Below are 20,378 nucleotides of genomic sequence, written 5' to 3'. Positions count from 1 at the left end.
GAATTCCGCGACATTTTGCTTTCATTATACAATTCCCTTAATCTAAATCGAACTAAGGAAGCTCTCACGTTTGGAAAGTTTTCGTTTTGAAGGACTTGGTCATGGTGGCAAATCCCTAGTCACTGATTGCACATTGAACTGGCTTTATATCAAACAATAGTTCTCTCGCTTGTCATTTGATACTTACTCTCACATGTCATTTGAAAGCCATCCCAAGATCCGTCAGCTAGACATTTCCTTTCGCTTGGACCAGTTCTTGAATAACCAATGAAACACTCAAAGACAACGTCGGAGCCTGGCGTGTAATTTATTCCCGATATCTTCCTAGCGTTCGCAGGCGTCGGAAGGTATGGGCACGTAGCAACTGACAGAACAAAAATAGTTGTATTTCATGGAAAGGTCTGTGACTTCCGTTTGAAAACAGTCATTTAAAGCTCCCCCCCCCCCCTTTTCGAGAAAACAGGGACATAGCAAAGAAAAGACAGCCTGGCAAGGCTGCCTGGCAAGTCTTGTTTGTTAACAGTTTCCAGCATTGCTGGCACAGGACAAGTTGTGTGTTTGACCTTGTCCCGAACCAGTCAACGGAAGCCCTTTATTAAATTGGTGTAAATGATGTTACCATAAATTTACGACTTTACGCGGAAAGTTGCAATTGTGCTAATGGTTCCGAAAAGGAAATTGTAATATGACTCATTAGGGTCATTGCTCTTACCGGGTCTTGTATCGTTCCACGTTTTTTCGTAGGCTGTGATAGCGTCAGCCAGTGCAGCTGAAGCCTCTACCGTGTCGTCGATGAAAGTGTTTTCCGAGATGCATCGACCATTACTGAGACATGCTTCGATGACTTGGGTAGTTTTGTTAGATTTTTCTATCTGTCTGCCTCCATCCACATAGCTATCGTAAAATAATGAACTATTTCTTGACACAGCCCCTGATAAAAATAAAATCAATGCCTTATAATAACTCTAGAAAACTTATGTCGTCAGTTGGTAAAGTTTGCCATAGACCAAACAGATGATAAATCTCGCAGGAACATGCGTAACAACTCTTCTTTGTTTTATAAAGTTTGCGGTAAAGTCACGGTGGAAAGGGGAGATAAGACTCGAAAGTTCAAGTTCATGGGTCTTACTTTGAAATAATAATTTTAATTATGCCCGTATATGTAAGAATGCAAAGTCAATGAGTCCGGTTCGGTGTCACTCTCTCTGTCTCTGAGACAAGTTGGTACCACAGCGGAATCAGATTGTTCAATACATAAGAAATTTTTACAAACTCACATTTCATCACAAAATCTTGATAAATAATGTCATTTGGAGACTCTGTTGAAAGCGGAATTCCTCCAGTCGTGACCATGAAATCGTCCTGAGGGTTTTCATTCCAAGTTCCAAACAGCCCCCAGGTTCCATATTTGTACATTTGCGGTCCAAGCAAGATCACAGCTATCTTGCTACCATAAAGCAAAACGTTCATCGATTGTCCCGTGTCGAATGACACAAGCACATTCGGGGCTGTTACATTATTTTTCCTCACTGATACACCTGGTTTGACAGTCAAAGAAAGGAAAATGGTTCTGTTACGACCCTATTTGACATGTATACTATACTGCAATGTAATGTATGTAACGTAACGTCATGTAATGTGTTGTGTTGAGTTATCGTGTTCGTGTATTATTTTTGGCATTTTGGGATATACCATTCATGCGAGAAACATGCATCCGGTAAAGCATACTATTGCACACACTCTCCTTAATGTCCCATGGACAAACTACATTTAGATAAAAGATTAAAGTGAGAAAAATAAACTCATTACTGATTGGATCCAAGTGTTGCGTAACTTCAACTAACCTTCAAAGTGCCAAATCAGTCCCTCTGTAAAGTCTACGGATTCCCAGTCTGTGCTTCCAACAGGGCGGACATAGACAACAGTCCCTTCTATTCCTTGCTCCACGTGGACAGTCGCTGTTAACTCGCCCTTCATGGCAATGGCGTCGAATGTGTTCACAAGACCTTACGGAATCGAAAACAGAAAAAATGCCCACTTTTACATTACAAGGAGAAATGTCTACAAATGAGTCAGGTTCACTCTTTTGATGCATGTTTTAGACATACACAAGAGAGTATGACGTCATTCATCAGTTTGGTGTACATCTAAAAATGAAGGTGATGCTAATGTACAAACGGTGCTCTTTCAGTTAGGACTTGCCTTCCCTATGCAGAACAGCTGCAGTGATATTTTCAGCCTTAGCGATGTAGATGTTAAGATAGAATGCGCCTTGGGGACAGATATTTACGCTTACTTTTTTGATACGTTTCTAGTCTACTGATTGTTGGAACTCATTTTAAAGCTCTTGCAGTAAAAGCATTTCACAGTCTTCGTTTTTTCACAATCGATTTTTTATAATTTTCCCCATAGAGTTAACATTTGGGTGACGGCCATTTTGAATTTCAAATATCAGTAAATATTGGGTAATTTGTTTGTCTGGTACAAAATTTTGCATGTGATCGTTAACTTTTGTTCTTGATTTTGTAAGAGGATGGCTCAAAGTTTCGTTTTGGAAAGTTTAAAAACAGTTTATGTCTTTCACTTTCGAAGCGCATACTACCTTACAGTAGGCATAGAGTGGATTGGAGTTGCTGTACTTACCTAAGTAGTCCGAAGGTGATATCCTTGCTTGCATGACGAACTCGCCAAAGTCTGCATCCAGAACTGTGAACTCCCCATAACCAGCGATTGAGTATGACAGGCCGTCAAATGTGACAACATGTGTATCGCCATATATTGCAGCTAATATTTCGAGTGATGAAAGAAAACGGATACTATTATTGTCTTTAGTGGTAAAAATAAAGTGGCGAAAGGTTGAGAGAATCAATTGATCAGAATGAAGGACACTATCATATATTTAAGCGATAAAGCACACCAAGCGACGGTATACTACGAGATTTCGACCAGTTCACGACATATATAGCGAGTGCATTATGACGCGAACTGGTCAAAATCGAGTGTGTATACCGTCGCTGGGTGTGATTTATTGCTATTATACGTAACAGTATATTGAAATTATGGCATGGAATATCAAAAAGCGATTTTTGTTCTTGACAAAAGCTCGCGCGTGTGCCAACCGTGGTATACCGCGAATATACCATGGTTCTTTTCACGTCTCGACCTTCTCGTAGGCAACATTTCAATAGACTTAGACCAGTCATATTTGAAGTATATCTTCGATTCCTTACCCGGCTGTAGAGTTTCATATGTCTTGCAATCGTCTGAGGGCCTATCCTTGAAATATAAAAGGCAATCGAAGCTTGAATTCGATCTGTGGCAGCAACGTTGTCTTGGTAATAGGTCGGCGACGTAATGCGATAGGAAAGGTATGTTTCCAGGTACGTTGTAAGGTGGTTCACCCCTCTGGTGTCTTAGATACCGAGGTCCAGCGTCAAGTGTGTCACGTGAATCTAACAGACCGCCTTGAGAAGAGTAACAGCACTCCAGACCTGTTCCGTTTACTCTAAAATGTGTCAACGAAATCAAATAACCATAATTCATTACAACACATTAACTATGAACTGAATGTTAGGAAAGCAGACTGATTGATCAGAGCCCCTCTCCGTCCCAAAAAATCAAAAAGTGCGCGTCGTTCCAATTATTTGCCTTGTGACGTGTAGATTTGCAGTCTGTAGTCCGAAATATTCTTCAAAATTACCAGTTTTGGACTTTTAATTTCCTGCAGAATTGTTGGCATGAACAACCACAGCGACACATACCCTGCCTTTTGCGATCTGACACAGTGGACATCTTTTGACCTGAACAGACAACTTTGCTCGTCACCCTGACGACAAGCTGAAAGAGGAGGGAAACCTCCAGGGTCAGCGTAGGCCTGCTTCAAAGTACAGGGGCATGTTAAATCTCCTCGAGCAGGATGCGTGTTTTCTTCGCTCCATTGTCGACACCATTCCTGAGGATCGATGAGGAAGTTCCAGCTGATATCATGCACATCGCTCCACAATCCCTGGAAAACACTGTATGGGCAAACAGAGTTCAGATAGCTTATAAAATAGAAGTGAAAAATTCAACTTGTTCACGATGTTGAAGAGACTTGTTCTCAAATTGCATTTTGGTGACTGAACCAGAAATGTTGAGATATAAAGGAAAAGCAATTTGGCAAAATCTGACTGTTTTCGAGTCAGAGTCTATTGATTTATTGCGTATCCATTAGGACAGTAAATGTTAGGGTAGAATGTGCCTTGAAGACAGATATTTGGACTCTCAAACTTTAACAACATTCTTTTGGTCTACCACTTGTTGGGATTAATTTTGAAGCTTAAGGAGTAAGTAAAGTTTTCACCGGCCTAAATTTCAGAAAACTGGGAATTTTGTTTTCCCCATGGATGATGACGGCCATTTTGAATTTCAAATGTTGGTAAATATATTGGGTAAACTGTTTCTCAAATACCAAAATTTGCACGGGGCTCCCGATTTCTTTACTTGATTTTGAAAGACAGTGGTTGAAGTTTTGCTTGAAGAGAGTTTGAGCGAAAGTTGAAGTCTTTCATTTTTCGAGGCGCAAACTACCTTAACATGGCAAAATATTTTATCGATATATGTGAAGGCTTGAAAAGCTTGATGATATTGGATATCAATCATACTCATAAATAATAAGCACCTTGACCATGATTCATGTACCATCACATAATGAATGACACCTATGAAACCTTTTCCACCAGCTTCACAAATCTCTTATCGAATTTCTTCTTACCAAACCATACTCTGTCTTTTTCAAAACTTGTCTTAACAACCATTTAACTGATTGGGCTGTAACTAGGCGAATAACACGGAAAAATTACAAATTCTGTATTTACATATACACACACTTCACAACGAAATGAATCCTCTCTAAATCACATACCAGATAAAAAGCAGTGTCGAGGAGGAGTTTACTTACAATATTCCTCTTCCAAGACTGTCATGAATAGATATCCTTATTGCTCCTACATCATACGGAACACCTCCTTGTCGGGTTCTGAATCTGAATCTGCCGTCAGAAACGACTTGATCATATTGAATGGCTAGCGCGGCGCTCTGCTGCCATCCGAAGGTACCAACATCCGGGGATTCGGTGTAACCGAGGAGATGTATGTCAACAAATCGAGAGGGCAACTGAGTAGAGTCCCATGAAATTTCTACCTCGTCTTCGTCGAACCAGGACAAAGCATTCTCTCTTATTACATCAGGCGCTGTCTCTTCCACACTTACTAAAAAGAAAGCGAAAATTGAAGTTTTCGATTTTTTTTTTGAAATCAACATAGAGCAAATTCAAATGGAAGGTGTAGAAACCATTAACTTACATCATTAAACATGGCGACGCCAGCTTTGTAAGCGGGTCGATTGATTAATTCGAAATCTACACAGAGCAACTGAATACTTACAAACTGTATAGGTTGTTTGGTGAGGGAACGTCTTCCCACCATCAATGGAGACCAGTAAAGGAATTCTGCCAACCGTATAGAACACAGGTGTGATACACTTGGCAGTCAGAGGGTTGACTAGAGTTCCCTCCACGTCTTGATTACTGAATCTACATTTGACGTCAGACTCCGCACTGTAGCAAGGTCCAGCAACTCGAACTTCTTGTCCTCCAAGCATTGTACCCACAAATGGATAGATTGTCGCTGCACCTAGAGAATAGATTAGACAGGTCGTGACAGAATACAATATAATAATTGTGCAAAATGTTACGTACATTCGCAATCTAGCCATGTTTATCTTTTTTATCAACTGTATGTATGTATGTATGTATGTATGTATGTATGTATGTATGTATGTATGTATGTATGTATGTATGTATGTATGTATGTATGTATGTATGTAAATGTGTGTATGTATTTATCTATGTATGTATCTACGTATGTATCATGTATGCATCTATGTATGTATGTATGTATCTACGTATATCCATTTATAATGTTTATCTTTCCGCCTTGCTATTCATCCTGGTATCTAAAGTTGTATCTATCTATCTATCTATCTATCTATCTATCTACCTATCTATCTATCTTTCTACATTATCTGGCTAAAGATCTATCTATCTATAGATCTATCATTTTCAATCTATCTAGCGAAATGTCTCATAATCTATCTTGCAATCTATAATCTATCTTGCAATCTATCTCTTTATTTTCTGCGTATGCCGTACTTTCGTCTCTCTGATTTATCTGTCCGTCTGTGTGTCTACCTATCTGTAAGGTTACCATATCCTTGCAAGGTTCTGTTTGTTGGTCACCGTCAATTTTTTAGTAATTATTTACACATTTAGTAAATTACCCTCTTCATTTGGTCATATATTTCCATGCCGACTTTCCTATTACCTGAAATCGTGCATGCAGGATCCTTGACCCGATGTTTATCGACCCTGAATGCGTATCTCCCTGCAACTTCCACATTGCTAGAGTTGTCGATGTCAACAACCAAGTCCACGTATGTAGTATTGGCTAGATAAAATGAATTGTCACCTCCAGGCCAGACGTTGAAGCCAACCTGGTTTGAAAAAAGCACAACAGAATATTTCATATTCAGAAAAAAATAAATGTTTGTGTGTTAATCTCTTCTTTTTGTTAAAGTGGCACTCACACTTGGTAACATTTTTAAAGCACATTTTTTTAATGCCAACGGTCGATATTTGACGAGGCGACTGCGCGCGGATCGCAAGATATCGATAAAAACATGTCTTCAAAAAAGTAAAAGTTTGAATTCCGGTGGCCCACCTAATTCAGCTTCCGACATCGAACGTTCGGCACTGGGGCCATTGTCAACTAGCTATGGAGTACGAGTCTACGGCTGACGCTGCTGTACGCCACAGTACCACTGGCGTCGGTGATCGGTCATGGCCTGTGGGAGAAAGCTGAGTCTACTGCCTTGGCGTATAAACGAAAAACAATTTTTGCTGATTCCACCAGAATTGGCAAAGGTGACTAGCACAGTTACGTGCAGTTGATACATAGCGGCCGCCGCGTGATATGCATAGACGCATGCCACGCGCGCATACCAGGCGCGCGGCGTACTGTGTGGCAGACGACAAAATGTAGTCATCGGAGGCGGCTAATATTTGACATGTAAAAACTGATGTTTATGTGGTATTGGTTAAAAATATAATACAACCGATTTAGAATAATGAAAACGACAAAAACTAAGGAGAAATTTTTAAAATCTTACCTGAGGTAAAGGCATAATGCAGTATATAAAGTCTTTGCAGTGGGAAGTAAATTAATTGCGTCGTTCGAACTTGTTGTAGACTCCCTAGAATATCGTCAATCAGCACAACAACAAACCTTCGGGGGATTTCGAGTCAAAATTAGAACGATAGTAAAACTCCAGGCTGTGAAAAATACGCTCGGGAAATGACATGTTTTTATCGATATCTCGCGATCCGCGCGCAGTCGCCAAGTCAAATATCGACCGTTGGCATTAAAAAATGTGTTTTAAAAATGTTACAAAGTGGGAGTGCCTCTTTAACTTTCCCCAACACTAAAATAATGGGTGTAGGTTATGGGGTGAATTATTGACATTAATGTCCAGTATTAGCGCTCTCTCTCTCTCTCTCTCCCTCTCTCTCTCTCTCTCCTCTCCTCTCTCTCTCTCTCTCTCTCTCTCTTCTCTCTCTCTCTATCTATATATATATATATATATATATATTCAGGGCTCGAAATTAGCGGTAGTCCCGCGTCCACAGACTACCAACTTTTCCCTGGGGCTACCAAAGTCCATGAAATGGTAGCCCACATGGACTACCAAAGATCGGGACATAAAATTCAGTCAGTACTTGGCGGGTCATGCCTGGCCCGTCACTTTGGGACGAGCTGAATGCAGTCAAACCCAGCTGGACAGAGAAAGGCTAGAGCACCGTGACGGTGGAACTTTGCAATAAACTTTCTATATCTGAACTGACGTACTTGAATGGCAGGCACTGAAAGTGATGGTCATATATGAAAACGCGTTTTCATTGCATTTTGATCATAATGTATCTGTCACGGGCAATATGCCTCCTCCTTACAGAAAGCTCATGTCTATTTTTAGCACTGCTAGAGTATGTCTCGTCTCGACGTGCTGAGAAGGTTGTGGTCGTTGTCATGACGACTATCAAAATTTTCATACAACTCTGAGGATGAAACAAGTTGACAATAGGTCACCAAACTTTTGAGTATTACTGTTGTTTCTTAGGCCAAAAAAGAGATCCTTTCTGGTCACCGCGTGCGTCTAAGAACCTGCGCGTCGTGGCATTTTTTGGTTATATAGTACGGCCGAACAAAAAAAAATTGTGCTGTTCCGATAACCCGACCTACCCTATTTTTTAACCTGCCGACCCTAAACTTTTTAGAGCTACGTTAACACGGAATTTAAAAAAACAAAAACAAAAAAAACGTAAATCACGCGTTTGTTACTTTGCATTTGGCAGTTTATGTTTTTCTAGAAATGTTGTGGCCAGTGTTTGACCTCCCTGAACCCCTGGAAAATGCATATTTAAATATAAAAATATTTTGGAAAAAGAAATTCTTGCAGACCTCCCTGCCCTGTTTTACAAAACCATGCTTTCGGAACAGCACATTTTATTTTTTTGGCCTAATTGGTACAGCTATCCATGATATCCCTGTTTGCATGTCCAAAAATGTTTAACAGAAAACGGAAGTATTATGCAGTCAGTGATAAAAGACAATAACTGTTGCATCAATAGTGCCAAACCAACATTGTTAATGATAAAAAAAGAAAAAAAAGAATACCATATTGCCGTATCACTTTTGCTGAATGTCAAGGACCTGTAACTTTTTAGGGGCTTATACATGTTTCCTTTTGGTACTGGGTGTGTACATATTTACATCAAATGACTAGAAATTAATTTCAAGGGCAGAATCTTGAAACATTGCCTTTTACATTGCCTTTTCTTGTCTGGTTAATGAAAAACAATATCCCTAAAATAAAATATGCATGGGCTACCAGCCATTGTCACTGGGCTACCAACTTCAGAAAATGGTAGCCCAATGGGACTACCAGGAAAAAAAGTTAATTTCGAGCCTGTTTTATATATATATATACATGAGAGAGAGAGAGAGAGAGAGAGAGAGAGAGAGAGAGAGAGAGAGAGAGAGAGAGAGAGAGAATAAAAAGGGGATTCGTTGAGCTTGAAATTTTGGAGTGCAAAAAATCCGATACCCTTACATCTTCTCCGAATATCCAAATATAACAGTCCATCATCCTTTACATTCGCACATTCTAAAGTAACGACTTACGCCCTGTAAGGACACAAGGATTCCTTCAGGTTCTCCCAAGGTAAGAGACGTTATCTGACGATACAAGTAGGTGGGACGCTGTCTGACTTACCACAGCGGTGGTTCCTCCAAGCCCCGTGAATGGATCACCGCCAGTGGTCCTTCCAGAGGTCCACTCAATGTCAACGTAGTTAAACAGTACGAAGGAATCACGACCATCGGTGATCAAAACAGCCTGGAATGTGTTTCCCTATGCTCAATCAGGTGATAAAACAAGAAAATGATTAAGCATGAAGAACGGCTGACGTACTTTAATCATAAGTAACTCACGTCAAAAGTATAAAGTAAGGGACATTTTCAACAAAAAACGAACAAACAAAGATATAAATAGATAAAATAAAGAAATTAATAAATAAGGTTAGTTAAGTTAGTGTGTAAGTTAATGATAATTAGCTCTCCGTGCTTACGACATATCTGTTCATTTTCGCTTATGGCCCTAACTGGATCAAAATAACTTGTAATGGATAGTTATCCTGAATGAAAGAGCTCGAGCGTATTCTCACACGTAGAGCAGAACAATGCAACCAAAACGACAAATCATACAAGGAAGAAATGTCATTAACATTTGCCAAATTGTTGAAATATTTGCCCTCTATAAGGCAGTTATACTAGCAGAAACACATTTATTATGTAATGGTCGACCCAAAATGATACTATTTCTCATTATATTATATTATATTATATTATATTATATTATATTATATTATATTATATTATATTATAATACATGCTATGCCTGTATTGCCATTCTTCTATTGTTCAGACGGTACTGATATGAGCCCATATTTTAACTAGTGAAAATATGGATTATATTTTCACTGTAACCGAACTACTTACAGCGACGCGTACGCGTGACCTTCACTGTATGCATGACCATCGTTGTATATGTACATATAAAACAGCTGAGCGAATAAGACAAATGACAATCCGAAATGTCATTATGATTATGGTCAAAATTATGTTGTTTGCAGTCACTTTATGGGCATTACACTTAGGCACAAGTACAGTTGTACCAAAATCATACAAACAAACGTATTGAAAATTTGTATAATTTGCCGACACCTGTCAATTCACGGCCGGTCCCGTGGCGGTGCACGATGCAGTGTTTTCGTGTCGTCTACGCTGCTGAAGATTACACCATGGTATACCGGTATGATTACACGCAAAGATATCGGTTGACAGAGCATCATGATAGAATCGCTTTACGACAAGTTTCCTGTTGATGAGCTTGAATTACAAGCGGTGAATTACATCGTTTACAGTCGTAAATGGGCCACGAAAATCCAATCGCACGAAAATACTCGCGACAGACAAGGTTGAAGGTGCACATGATATTTGATATTTGTACCTGTCAGTGCACAGGTCATGTTCGTGTCTGGTGGCACCGATGCGGTGCGGGTTTCAGATACAATGTACCATCTTGGGAAAGTAAAACTTTCGCTTAGGTTGTTAAAGGAAGTTTAGTTCTATTTAGGCAAGCCAGGAACGAAAATATACGAGCAGACGACGGAAATACCTTTGAAATGTTTTATTCGTACAGCAACCGCAAATAAAAATCACGAACGAGTTACGACACTACAGCTTACGGTGTACTCACTTCATGTTTTCACTAATCCGCTTACTGAGATGGTAAATTCGGCATATTTGACGTCTGGAACATGTATAATTCTTCGAGATAAAATGACTGGTACGGGTATTATATCCACTGTATGTGCATTCATAGATGTCGCAGAGCTGCTTGCTCTGTGCTCTCAGCTGTTCATACTCGATAGAGTTTGAGCGTGGCGCGAGTATTTTGACCCGATTTTGGCGGCCTCATAACTTTCATGCAGGGATGAAATTATGTATCAAAACACGAAAACACACCCATTTTACAAACTCCCGCCTATGTTTTACATCCACCGTCATTTTCAAGTAAAAATAAATCTTCTTCAAATTGTGAAAACCTGCGTCAACATCGTAATATTTAAATTGTTTGCTTTAAAAGTGCTCCATAAACCCTCCTTTGAAGTGGAATGGCCCAATAGCGGAATAATATCAAGAAGTGATACGGTTGCCATCAGTCCTTAGCAACCAACTTTTTATAAGTACAGCCTGGAGGAAGCAAGGTCGATTTCAAGTTGATTTCGTCGCTAATTTCGGAGCGTCTGTAGGAAAACAGTCATAACCAAAGCATGCATGTATGATAAAGGGGTTATTACACGAAGTTTGGGCGATACCACGTCGTATTCTCGTGATGTGTCCGTATTTTGACTCGTTGCTGCGCAACTCGTCAAAATACGGACACATCACTCGAATACGACGCGGTATCGCCCAAACTTCGTGTAATAACCCCTAAATATTATATTATATTATATTATATTATATTATATTATATTATATTATATTATATTATATTATATTATATTATATTATATTATATTATATTATTATATTATACTATATTTTATTATCACTTCTTCTGTATATGTTATTATCAAGTGCTAATATACTCGTACTAATGTATAATTGCGTGTGAATATGGATAAGTTATCACGACTGTACTTCTCTTGATTGTTTTGACATTTCACTTACAAGGTCAGGATTGAAACTTCCGTAATATCCAACGTCATCCCAGGTTGCAATCAACATCCACGTGGCAGTAAAGCGTGCACGGTCTACAAAATACATCCTCACGTCATTGGTAGCCATACGCAGGGTGTTTTCGTCTGTGGTTTCCCGCCAAAACACTTCACCGCCCTGCCAGGTATCGACGTCAGCCCAGAAGGGCGCCACCATAGCGGTTGGTAAATGATCGCTCTCTACCCCAGGAACGACGTCACTAAATTCCATGCTGAACGATACAATACCATTTGTGTTTATCTGTGCATTGAGAAACGATTCAACAGTTATGATCTAATCGTCAGTACAGCTTCTATGTGTACAATTCATTCTAAAGTCGCCATATTGTGTGTATTCGCGTAAGTTTAGTTTAGAAATAAGTATAAGTGAATGGTTGTGATGAGTTATTCTGATAGCACAAAATTGGTGATATAATCAAAATTGTAATGAACAGTTTTTACTACAAATCATTGAAAAAATTCGAAATAAAAGAAAAGATTGATTAACTCTTGGTTAAGAAATATAACTGCTAATGATTGATATCTTTCGTACAACACTTTGATATTTTTTTCAAAATTTGTGTTTTTCGATTTTTTTGTACTGTAAAGGTACAAATGCAAATGGAGACAATTTTGCATGTGGAAATTTAGCAGACTCTCTTCCAAAAGAAGACAAAAATAATTCTCACCCACAGCGAATCGAATTGTTCTCCAAAGTAAGTAAAATCGGTTGAAATGTTCACTTGACCAGAGCTGCCATCGTCTGCAAGAAGGTTGACGTTGTCTCCGAACTCAGGCCCGTAAGGGTAAAAATGTGCTGATCGGGTAAAAAATAACAAATTAGAGAAAGGTATCTTTAATACATCTTGGGAAATGTTTTAAACAGGATGTTTCGAAATTCCTTCGGGACGACATCTACAAGGAATTGGATAACATGCGTTGTACTTGAAGTATTTGAAATCTATAATATGGATGGGAAAACAATGAAAGTTACCATACTTATCCAGACAGGGATTGTATAATGCTGTGGATTCCATGAGAGATTGACCGTAGTCGAATAAAGCAGTACAAGTTTTCTGGCGTCGGGCCTTTACATCTGAAAGAAAGACCAAAACAGAATTAAATAGTCTACGTCAATTATAAACATTCAAAGACCATCTCTGACTCTTTAAAGCCCCATTAGCTGTACCTTTATGCGTTTTGCTATACCATACCATCCAATCTTGAGAGAGATGTTTTTGGATTGCTGTAATATGGTATACACTGGTCCAATAATGTTTGAAAAGCGTTTAGTGGTCACACTTCATCTAACAGGAAATAAAAGCCGGATTATTGTAAATCTATGCAAATGTAAAAAACACGTTTATCGGACGTGCCGTGTTTGGTCCCAAAATCCCATAGTTGTACCATGTGCATGTTTCAGGCGTTCATTGTCATTCAATCTTGCATATGATGTCTGTGAACATATAGCGAATATTAACTTGAGTCGAATATAAACTGAAAAAATGTTCCGTTTTTAGTCGGAGAACGCATTTTCCCTGTACGACCACTTAACCCCAATTTGTATGCGTCACGAAAGTGCCCATCATGATTGTTCAAGTTTATTATACGGTCAAAGCGATGCTATGTGAATTCAAAAACTCCCGCCCAGTAATCCCCCTTATTGTGCGCCCATGGTCAGGAACTCCCCGTTTACGCAGTTTTCCATAAGTTCCATTTGATTTCAAGCCATCTTCTCGGGAAAATGCAAAAAGATACAGCTAAAGGGGCTTAAGGAAGAACGCACCTCGGGGACAGAAATTGGGGCCTTCAAATTTTATCAATTTTCTTCTAACCTACCACTTGTGGGGGCTCATTTTGAAGCTGTTGGCGAAAGAAAAGTTTTCACCGTCTTAGTTTTTCGAAAATCGAAAATTTTATTTTTTCTCCATAGAGTTAACACAGGGATGACGGCCATTTTGAATTTAAAATATTAAGAAATCGCAAGTTATTTGTCTCTCTAGTACCAAAGTTTGCACGGTGACCCCTGATTTTTATTCTTGCTTCGGTAAGAGAATGGTTGAAAGTTTCACTGAGGAAAGTTTGAGCAAAAGTTTAAGTCTTTCACTTTCGAGGTGCATATTACTTTAAAAAGAACACAATATTCACTTGTCTCAACACAAAGGTAAACAACAATCATACAATCTACAGCAAAATAAAACGTTTCGCTGTTTTCAGATTTTGGAGGTCCACATTCGCGAACAACAGTAGCGTAACGAAACAATAATTGGAATGCCAATCTTCATCAAATCAAGCATGCAGGACCAAGATTTATACAAATGTTCAACCCAATCTACTAAATTTATGTGGTAGAGTGAATGTCGATTACTGTGGAAGCGCCTCGTTTACTAACACTAATATTGTTGTTTAACATCATGGTGTTTTTTTGAGTAGAATATTAAGATGACCATCCACAGTATTACGCTAAAGGTATACTGTCACCTGTTCCAATTTTGCCACAGTTACCATGGAAAAAGAAAATCTAACCAATCACAGATTATAAGCGGGTGCCGCTTTTTAAAAACAGCGCCCTCACAGGGGCATTTTGAATACCAAGGAACGCCCCTTTGACCATATATGGGCATATTTAGATTAAAGGTGTCTGTATACCTTTAAACCCGGAATGCCAATAGACCACGTCAAAAACAAAACCAGGTGCACAAACGCGCACAAAAATACGTGGAGTATTTTTAAATGCGTTTGTATACCTGGGTTTGTTTGACTGGCATCACGTAGGCGTACTGACTATGCGGGACACCATACGTCATGTTTATTCCTGAGTAGAACCATTTAGAATATGTTTCATGTTCTATATTTAAGATTATTGTAACTTCACTATTACAACCTTTTGATCCAAATTCGTCCAGGTAAATAGGAGTATCATTATCGGATACCAGCCGAACGCAGACCTCCGTCCAAGTTTCATCCGGGTCGTTAATCAACTCGATGACGGCCTCGCTGAGTATGCCGCTGAAGATGGCATGCACCAATGCTGCTTTAACGTCAATAGGATAGGAATGAAATGCGGCAATAGTGGATGTGGCTCTCTCTATAAGATCCGGTAAAGTTGCCACCTGAAATACATTATTGGTGTGATGTTATATCGTTCGTAGGCGTTAACTTCATGAGAACGTTGTGTAAAGTCGTTGAAAAAGAGAAATAAAAAAAAAGATGTTTGTCTCGACATTACCCTGAAAAGCTGGTCTATTTCAGCTCCTGTGAGATTTTCTCTCCCCTCGTATACATCATCAAAATTGACAGCTGGTAAAGCCGACTGAAAATGCTCTCTTGCTGTGGCTGTGTTTAAATGAAAGCCGACTCCAATTACCAGGTCGACGACATTTGGATCGGGATGAGAATCGTACACCGAGTGATGGCGCTCTTCCATGTTGACGATGGAGTGCAGAATGTATTCCATCTCATTGTTAGGAAGAGCTGGAGAGTACACAAAGTGATTTAACATGAATCATTACAAAGGCCTCAAACATTTTGACAATTTTTCTACGATGAGATGTCTGTAACCTATAACTCAGGATATTTTGTTTGATGTTGAGACGAGAAGACAGTGTGGGTACAGCAGTGTCTTGTAATATTTGTGACATATATACATATATATATATATATATATATATATATATATATATATATATATATATATATATATATATATATATATGTGGTCCAAAATTATTAGAAAACTTACAGAAAAGTTCACAAAAATATGGTAAAACATTGCATTAAAATTTTGGTGGGAAAAATTACAGCAGACAAAGGATTAAGGTCAACTACCAGGAAAGTGAAACGTGTCAGTGTATAATTAAAAAATTCATTTGAAGGTTTCTGCCGTGTTAGTGCGCCATGCCCTGTAAGTGCGCCATGTCCTGTTGAAAACTATAGTGACCTTGGTAAAGCCGAGTGTGCTGTGTCATTTTAATCGAACTGACTCTAGTACTTAATAAGAACAGGCCGGATACACTCACAATAATATGTACAGGCAAAATATCCTGTATGGTCTATAACAACCCGACATTAAACCAAAAAATCATTTGATACCACAAATTGAAGGAGAACAACTCTAATATAATCCTGTGTACCTATGCCATATTACTTCAAGTAACGATTGAAAAAGCCGATTGGCTTTATGACTGCTAAACTTGACTTTGGAGCACGGTAACATGGGGCACTTCAACTTTCGAGCGTTTTCAGCATGTGAGTCATGTGATGAAACCATTTTGTTGTGGAGATTTGGCTTTCTACACAATTATCTGCCGTTTTTCGAGATCATGGAAAACGTGGACGACTTCCCGTTCTTTTTATGATGCGCATTAAATTTGTGTCAAGGAGAAAGGACATGGAGAGGGAAGGATCCCGGTTCGTAAATTTATGATATGACGCAGTACTTCGGATGTGATCCTTGTCACGTTAACATTGCCGCACTATCCCTAAAGCATACACTTTTATTGTAATGAATCTACCATCGAACACCAGATAAAGACAATTAATTAATGGGCCAAACTTAAACTTGGCCGGATTGAAAAGCAAGTATTCCCCTTACGTCTGGGTTTTGTGAAAGTGGGTACATTTCTTTGAATAACTTGTGTATATGTAAAATTACCAGATGTTATATTTCTGACTGAGAAAGAGTGATATAGATTCAGAGAATAATATATTCATTTCTGTGATTCATTGCCTCAACATTGTCGGGGGGTTTTCACGCTTCCGAAATGTAACTACGATATATGTGTTGCAACGACTTGAATAAACACGCACTGACAGGTCGCACTGTTGATTTATGTCTCGGAAGAGAGTCGTAGGATGTATATATTACTCGGTCCATCGTCTGCCATCGATAAGAGCGTGATACTCGATCGGCGCCCTGTCATTGACCTAGATGACCTTACAGTTAAATAAATCGCTACAGTGTAAAACTTAGGAGTGAGGACCTCTATAAAAAACGCGGTAGTTCGCAGAACGTGTGTGAGGTGAATTAAATGTGAGACCAACGTTAGAAGAGATAGTTTCTATACGCGCACCATTTTATGTCATTTGATTCCGAGGGCGTTATGCGTTTGAGTATGTTGCAGTGTCGTTCCGATACTAACAAACATTACTTTGACTTCTACTGGGCTCACCTGGTTTCAAGCTAAACCTTCAGCTTTTAATTTATTTCTCGCTGAACCTGAACCTATACCTTGTAAAAGTTCAAACTTTCGTCTATAGTTTTACATATTGACAACACGACTGTACACACAGTAATGGAGAGCGACGAATCATTGAAATTTCACACCGTTTCCTTGATTCCTTTCATACTATTCTTGTAACAGAATCCATATCAGAGTCAGAAATAGCAGTGACAGAGTGTTGCTGCTAATCACTGTCATTGTCACTCGTCACTGAAATGTGTTGATGTCATTGGTTAATCATTCTTTTGAGCGATGGGAATCTAGTTCGTTGTATAACATTATTTACCATTGCGAGTTCATGTGCTAAGTTTATGTGCCTCAATGTACGCGTTTGCTTTCACCCAACGTGTTCTCAGCATGCACATTTCGAAACGAAGTTACCTTAAAATAAAATTAAGTTAATAAAATTAATAAAAATAATTAAATAACGCCCTAGGTTGCACCTGACTCTTTGTCATTGAAGTTCCTCAGCTAATAAAATACAAAATCTTGCTGTTTTGTCAGGGGCTCGTTGACAATTAAGGCTGCATTCACACAAAACAGTCAGGGGGGCTTGAGGAATTCAGGGGGATTCGAAAATTTGGGGGGATTTGAAAGTTTTGCTCTGCCTATAGGGGGACCCGAACATTTTTTGGTTCCCTTTTTTTACGGTTCCAAGGTTTGGTGGGTAATTCAATGAAATTTAATAACATTTAAATGTCATCCAATTGGTATAATGTAAGTAATAATTAAGATCTAGAACTATTTTGTCGCATTACATATTTTAGTCTCGAAAAAAATCTAAAAATGTATGAATTTTTGTAAAAATACAAACAAGTAGGCCTAGTATTGGGACAGATGCTGCAACTGTTGAATATTTTTTCAATATTTCTATGCAATATATCAAATACAGTTTCTGTCTCTATACAGCATGCTGAAACTCACAATATTGAGTTGCTGACAAAGGCTGCATATATGAACATTGGGTGATGATTGTTAGAGTCAAGACTGAAAGTCATTTGTGAATGATACAAATGCGGGGTACATATTCACAGGCTGTGTTGGCAAGCTGAATACTGGACAGTTCAACACGCTGTAGGAAGTAGAACAAGAATGCAGTTGTATAAGCTGAACAAAATTATTGTCAAATTATCAAAGTTAATTCAGCTTCTGCCCTGCTACTCCCTACGGGGCAGTGTCACTGTCACTGCATATCGGCAATGACAGAGATAGTTCTGACTATGAAGTAGCTGAAGAAGAGTTCGGGTCATGTGGCGCTCATGACAGTGAAACATAACAGGATCAGGCCAGAGAGCAACACATTGAAGACCAGGCGACTTAAAAGTTATCAGGGATGTTTGAATTACGGCATATAAGAAAAATTAAATATTAAAGAGACAAGATGGGGTCACCATGCTTGATTTTTTAAAGTTTCTCATTCTCATCATAAAATAACACTAAAGTAAAACTTTGTACAGCAAGACTCTAATTGAAATGGAAAAATGTATGAATTATTTTAATTTTACCAAATTTATCATTATTACACCAAACATTTCAGTGATTAAAACGTTTATTTGATGGAATATTTTAACCTTCGAGTATTGTAAAATTTGTAAAACTTATAAGTAGCATCTAATGTTGCCAGGAAATCACAATTTGCATACTCTCTCATGATCGTCTTCAGCAAGTGCCATTGGCCTGGCCAAATTGGGTTGGATTAATTCAAGTAGGCTTTGACTAATAAATCAAAAATAAAGTTCACTGATCTGTTTAAAGATGAATCAATTTAAAAACTTGCCTTAGAAATATGGCTCTATACACTGATAATAACAGGTGGTGTTGAACATCTGCGAGCAGAACTATTGCAATACATGATTATTTTTTCTTTGCGTCCATCCCTAATAAATGTACGGTACTATTATAATCGGGGGGAGACTTGAATTTTTTTTAGGGTATCGAGGGGGGAGGGGTTGAAAAAAATTTCCGTCGCGATTCCTCCAGTCCCCCACCCCGTTATTTGTGAACGCAGCCTAACCGTTTATTCAAAGCTTGGGGACGACCGCTGCTCGTGGTCACGTGACCCGACACTTTTTCACGAACAATACATTTCCCCGAGGAAGTGGTTAATGAAAAATGCGCTCCTTTGGATTATATCAGTCGATCCAATGCGTAAAAACTATCACGTAATGTGATTTGATTCAGCGAATGTAGGAATGGCCATGTGACATGCTAAAAGTTATCTATCCTCATTTCACCCCAAACCAAGAACACCCCTGCTGATAGATCCTCATGACCAACATTATTAGACCCACAAAACCGTTCATAATTTCGGTGTAAATCATGCAAACATCGGTGTAGCATACACTTATTTAGAACTGTGTGCGTGTAAAAAAAAATTTCATTAATCTCAAAATATTGTAAGATGCCTGTATCATGTACTATGAAGTTGACGATGATTTCTTGAAAAATCCACGAGTCCGTCGAATTCGATGGACGTAGCAAACCTGTCACTGTGAAAATGTTGTACACTGTGCAAAATAGGGCTGAACAATTCACCCTATGGCAAAGATAAGCAGGCTACAGTTTATATTTCTGCAAGGAATCTCTTCCACTGTTTTAATCTATTTTCTGTGAGAAGAATTTCGCTTCGTGACATTGATATCACGGATACGTGAAATATTTCTTCTCTACAGTGGCTCAGATACATTGTATGAACTCGCGTAGCAGCCTGAATGCATTGGCACCGAGAAAAGAACAACCCCGCTGAGCTGGTAGTATGATCCTGGTCTTATTTATTTACGTCTGGGGTGAATTTGGGTCATGTGGTTTGCACGAGTTCAGGCCTAGGTAAGAAATATTAGCAAAGCGTACGGTCCATATCGTCAGGATGGAATTCTAGATAGCTAAGCTACGAAGTCCCACCTATGAGATGTAAAACACAGATAGTTGATGACAAAATCTAGGTTGTCAAGACGCAATTTTGACGATTTTTCCCGTCATACATGCCGTTTCAACATGGCGGCCTAAGATAACGTCGATGCGAAGGCAGCAGTCGTGGTAAGTTTTTACCGTTATTTTTAGTTTTGAAGTGAGAAATCGTGAAAAAATGTATCGCCTTCCGGGTCAAATATCATGGAAAATGCCCTCGTGAAGTATTTTTGTCGAACGTTTGGTATTTTTAGATAAGATAGATGTTAATTGCGGACTGCTGTGGGTCTGCTAAGCAGATCTGTGCGATATCCATAGAAAACCACGTGCGTATC

General features: G+C 38.9%; 1 protein-coding gene across 1 annotated transcript in view; it reads right to left on the bottom strand.

Annotated features, from left to right (window-relative positions):
- LOC139131814 (uncharacterized) overlaps window positions 1–20,378 on the bottom strand; it is a 31,331-nt gene that overhangs the window by 7,675 nt on the left and 3,278 nt on the right. Inside the window, exons 2-17 of the mRNA XM_070698095.1 lie at window positions 15,144–15,388; window positions 14,799–15,027; window positions 12,909–13,010; window positions 12,604–12,731; window positions 11,889–12,176; window positions 9,367–9,504; window positions 6,363–6,531; window positions 5,424–5,672; window positions 4,940–5,249; window positions 3,762–4,016; window positions 3,231–3,505; window positions 2,644–2,784; window positions 1,845–2,006; window positions 1,278–1,538; window positions 713–931; window positions 188–364 (exon numbers count right to left, since the gene is read on the bottom strand). Coding sequence (XP_070554196.1) covers window positions 188–364; window positions 713–931; window positions 1,278–1,538; window positions 1,845–2,006; window positions 2,644–2,784; window positions 3,231–3,505; window positions 3,762–4,016; window positions 4,940–5,249; window positions 5,424–5,672; window positions 6,363–6,531; window positions 9,367–9,504; window positions 11,889–12,176; window positions 12,604–12,731; window positions 12,909–13,010; window positions 14,799–15,027; window positions 15,144–15,388 — 3,348 coding nt within the window. The remainder of the gene's footprint in view (window positions 1–187; window positions 365–712; window positions 932–1,277; window positions 1,539–1,844; window positions 2,007–2,643; window positions 2,785–3,230; window positions 3,506–3,761; window positions 4,017–4,939; window positions 5,250–5,423; window positions 5,673–6,362; window positions 6,532–9,366; window positions 9,505–11,888; window positions 12,177–12,603; window positions 12,732–12,908; window positions 13,011–14,798; window positions 15,028–15,143; window positions 15,389–20,378) is intronic.

This window comes from Ptychodera flava, chromosome 4, assembly GCF_041260155.1.
Source record: "Ptychodera flava strain L36383 chromosome 4, AS_Pfla_20210202, whole genome shotgun sequence".
Lineage (NCBI taxonomy): Eukaryota > Metazoa > Hemichordata > Enteropneusta > Ptychoderidae > Ptychodera > Ptychodera flava.
Note: the sequence above shows the minus strand (reverse complement) of the source record. Positions and strands in the feature narration are given on the sequence as shown.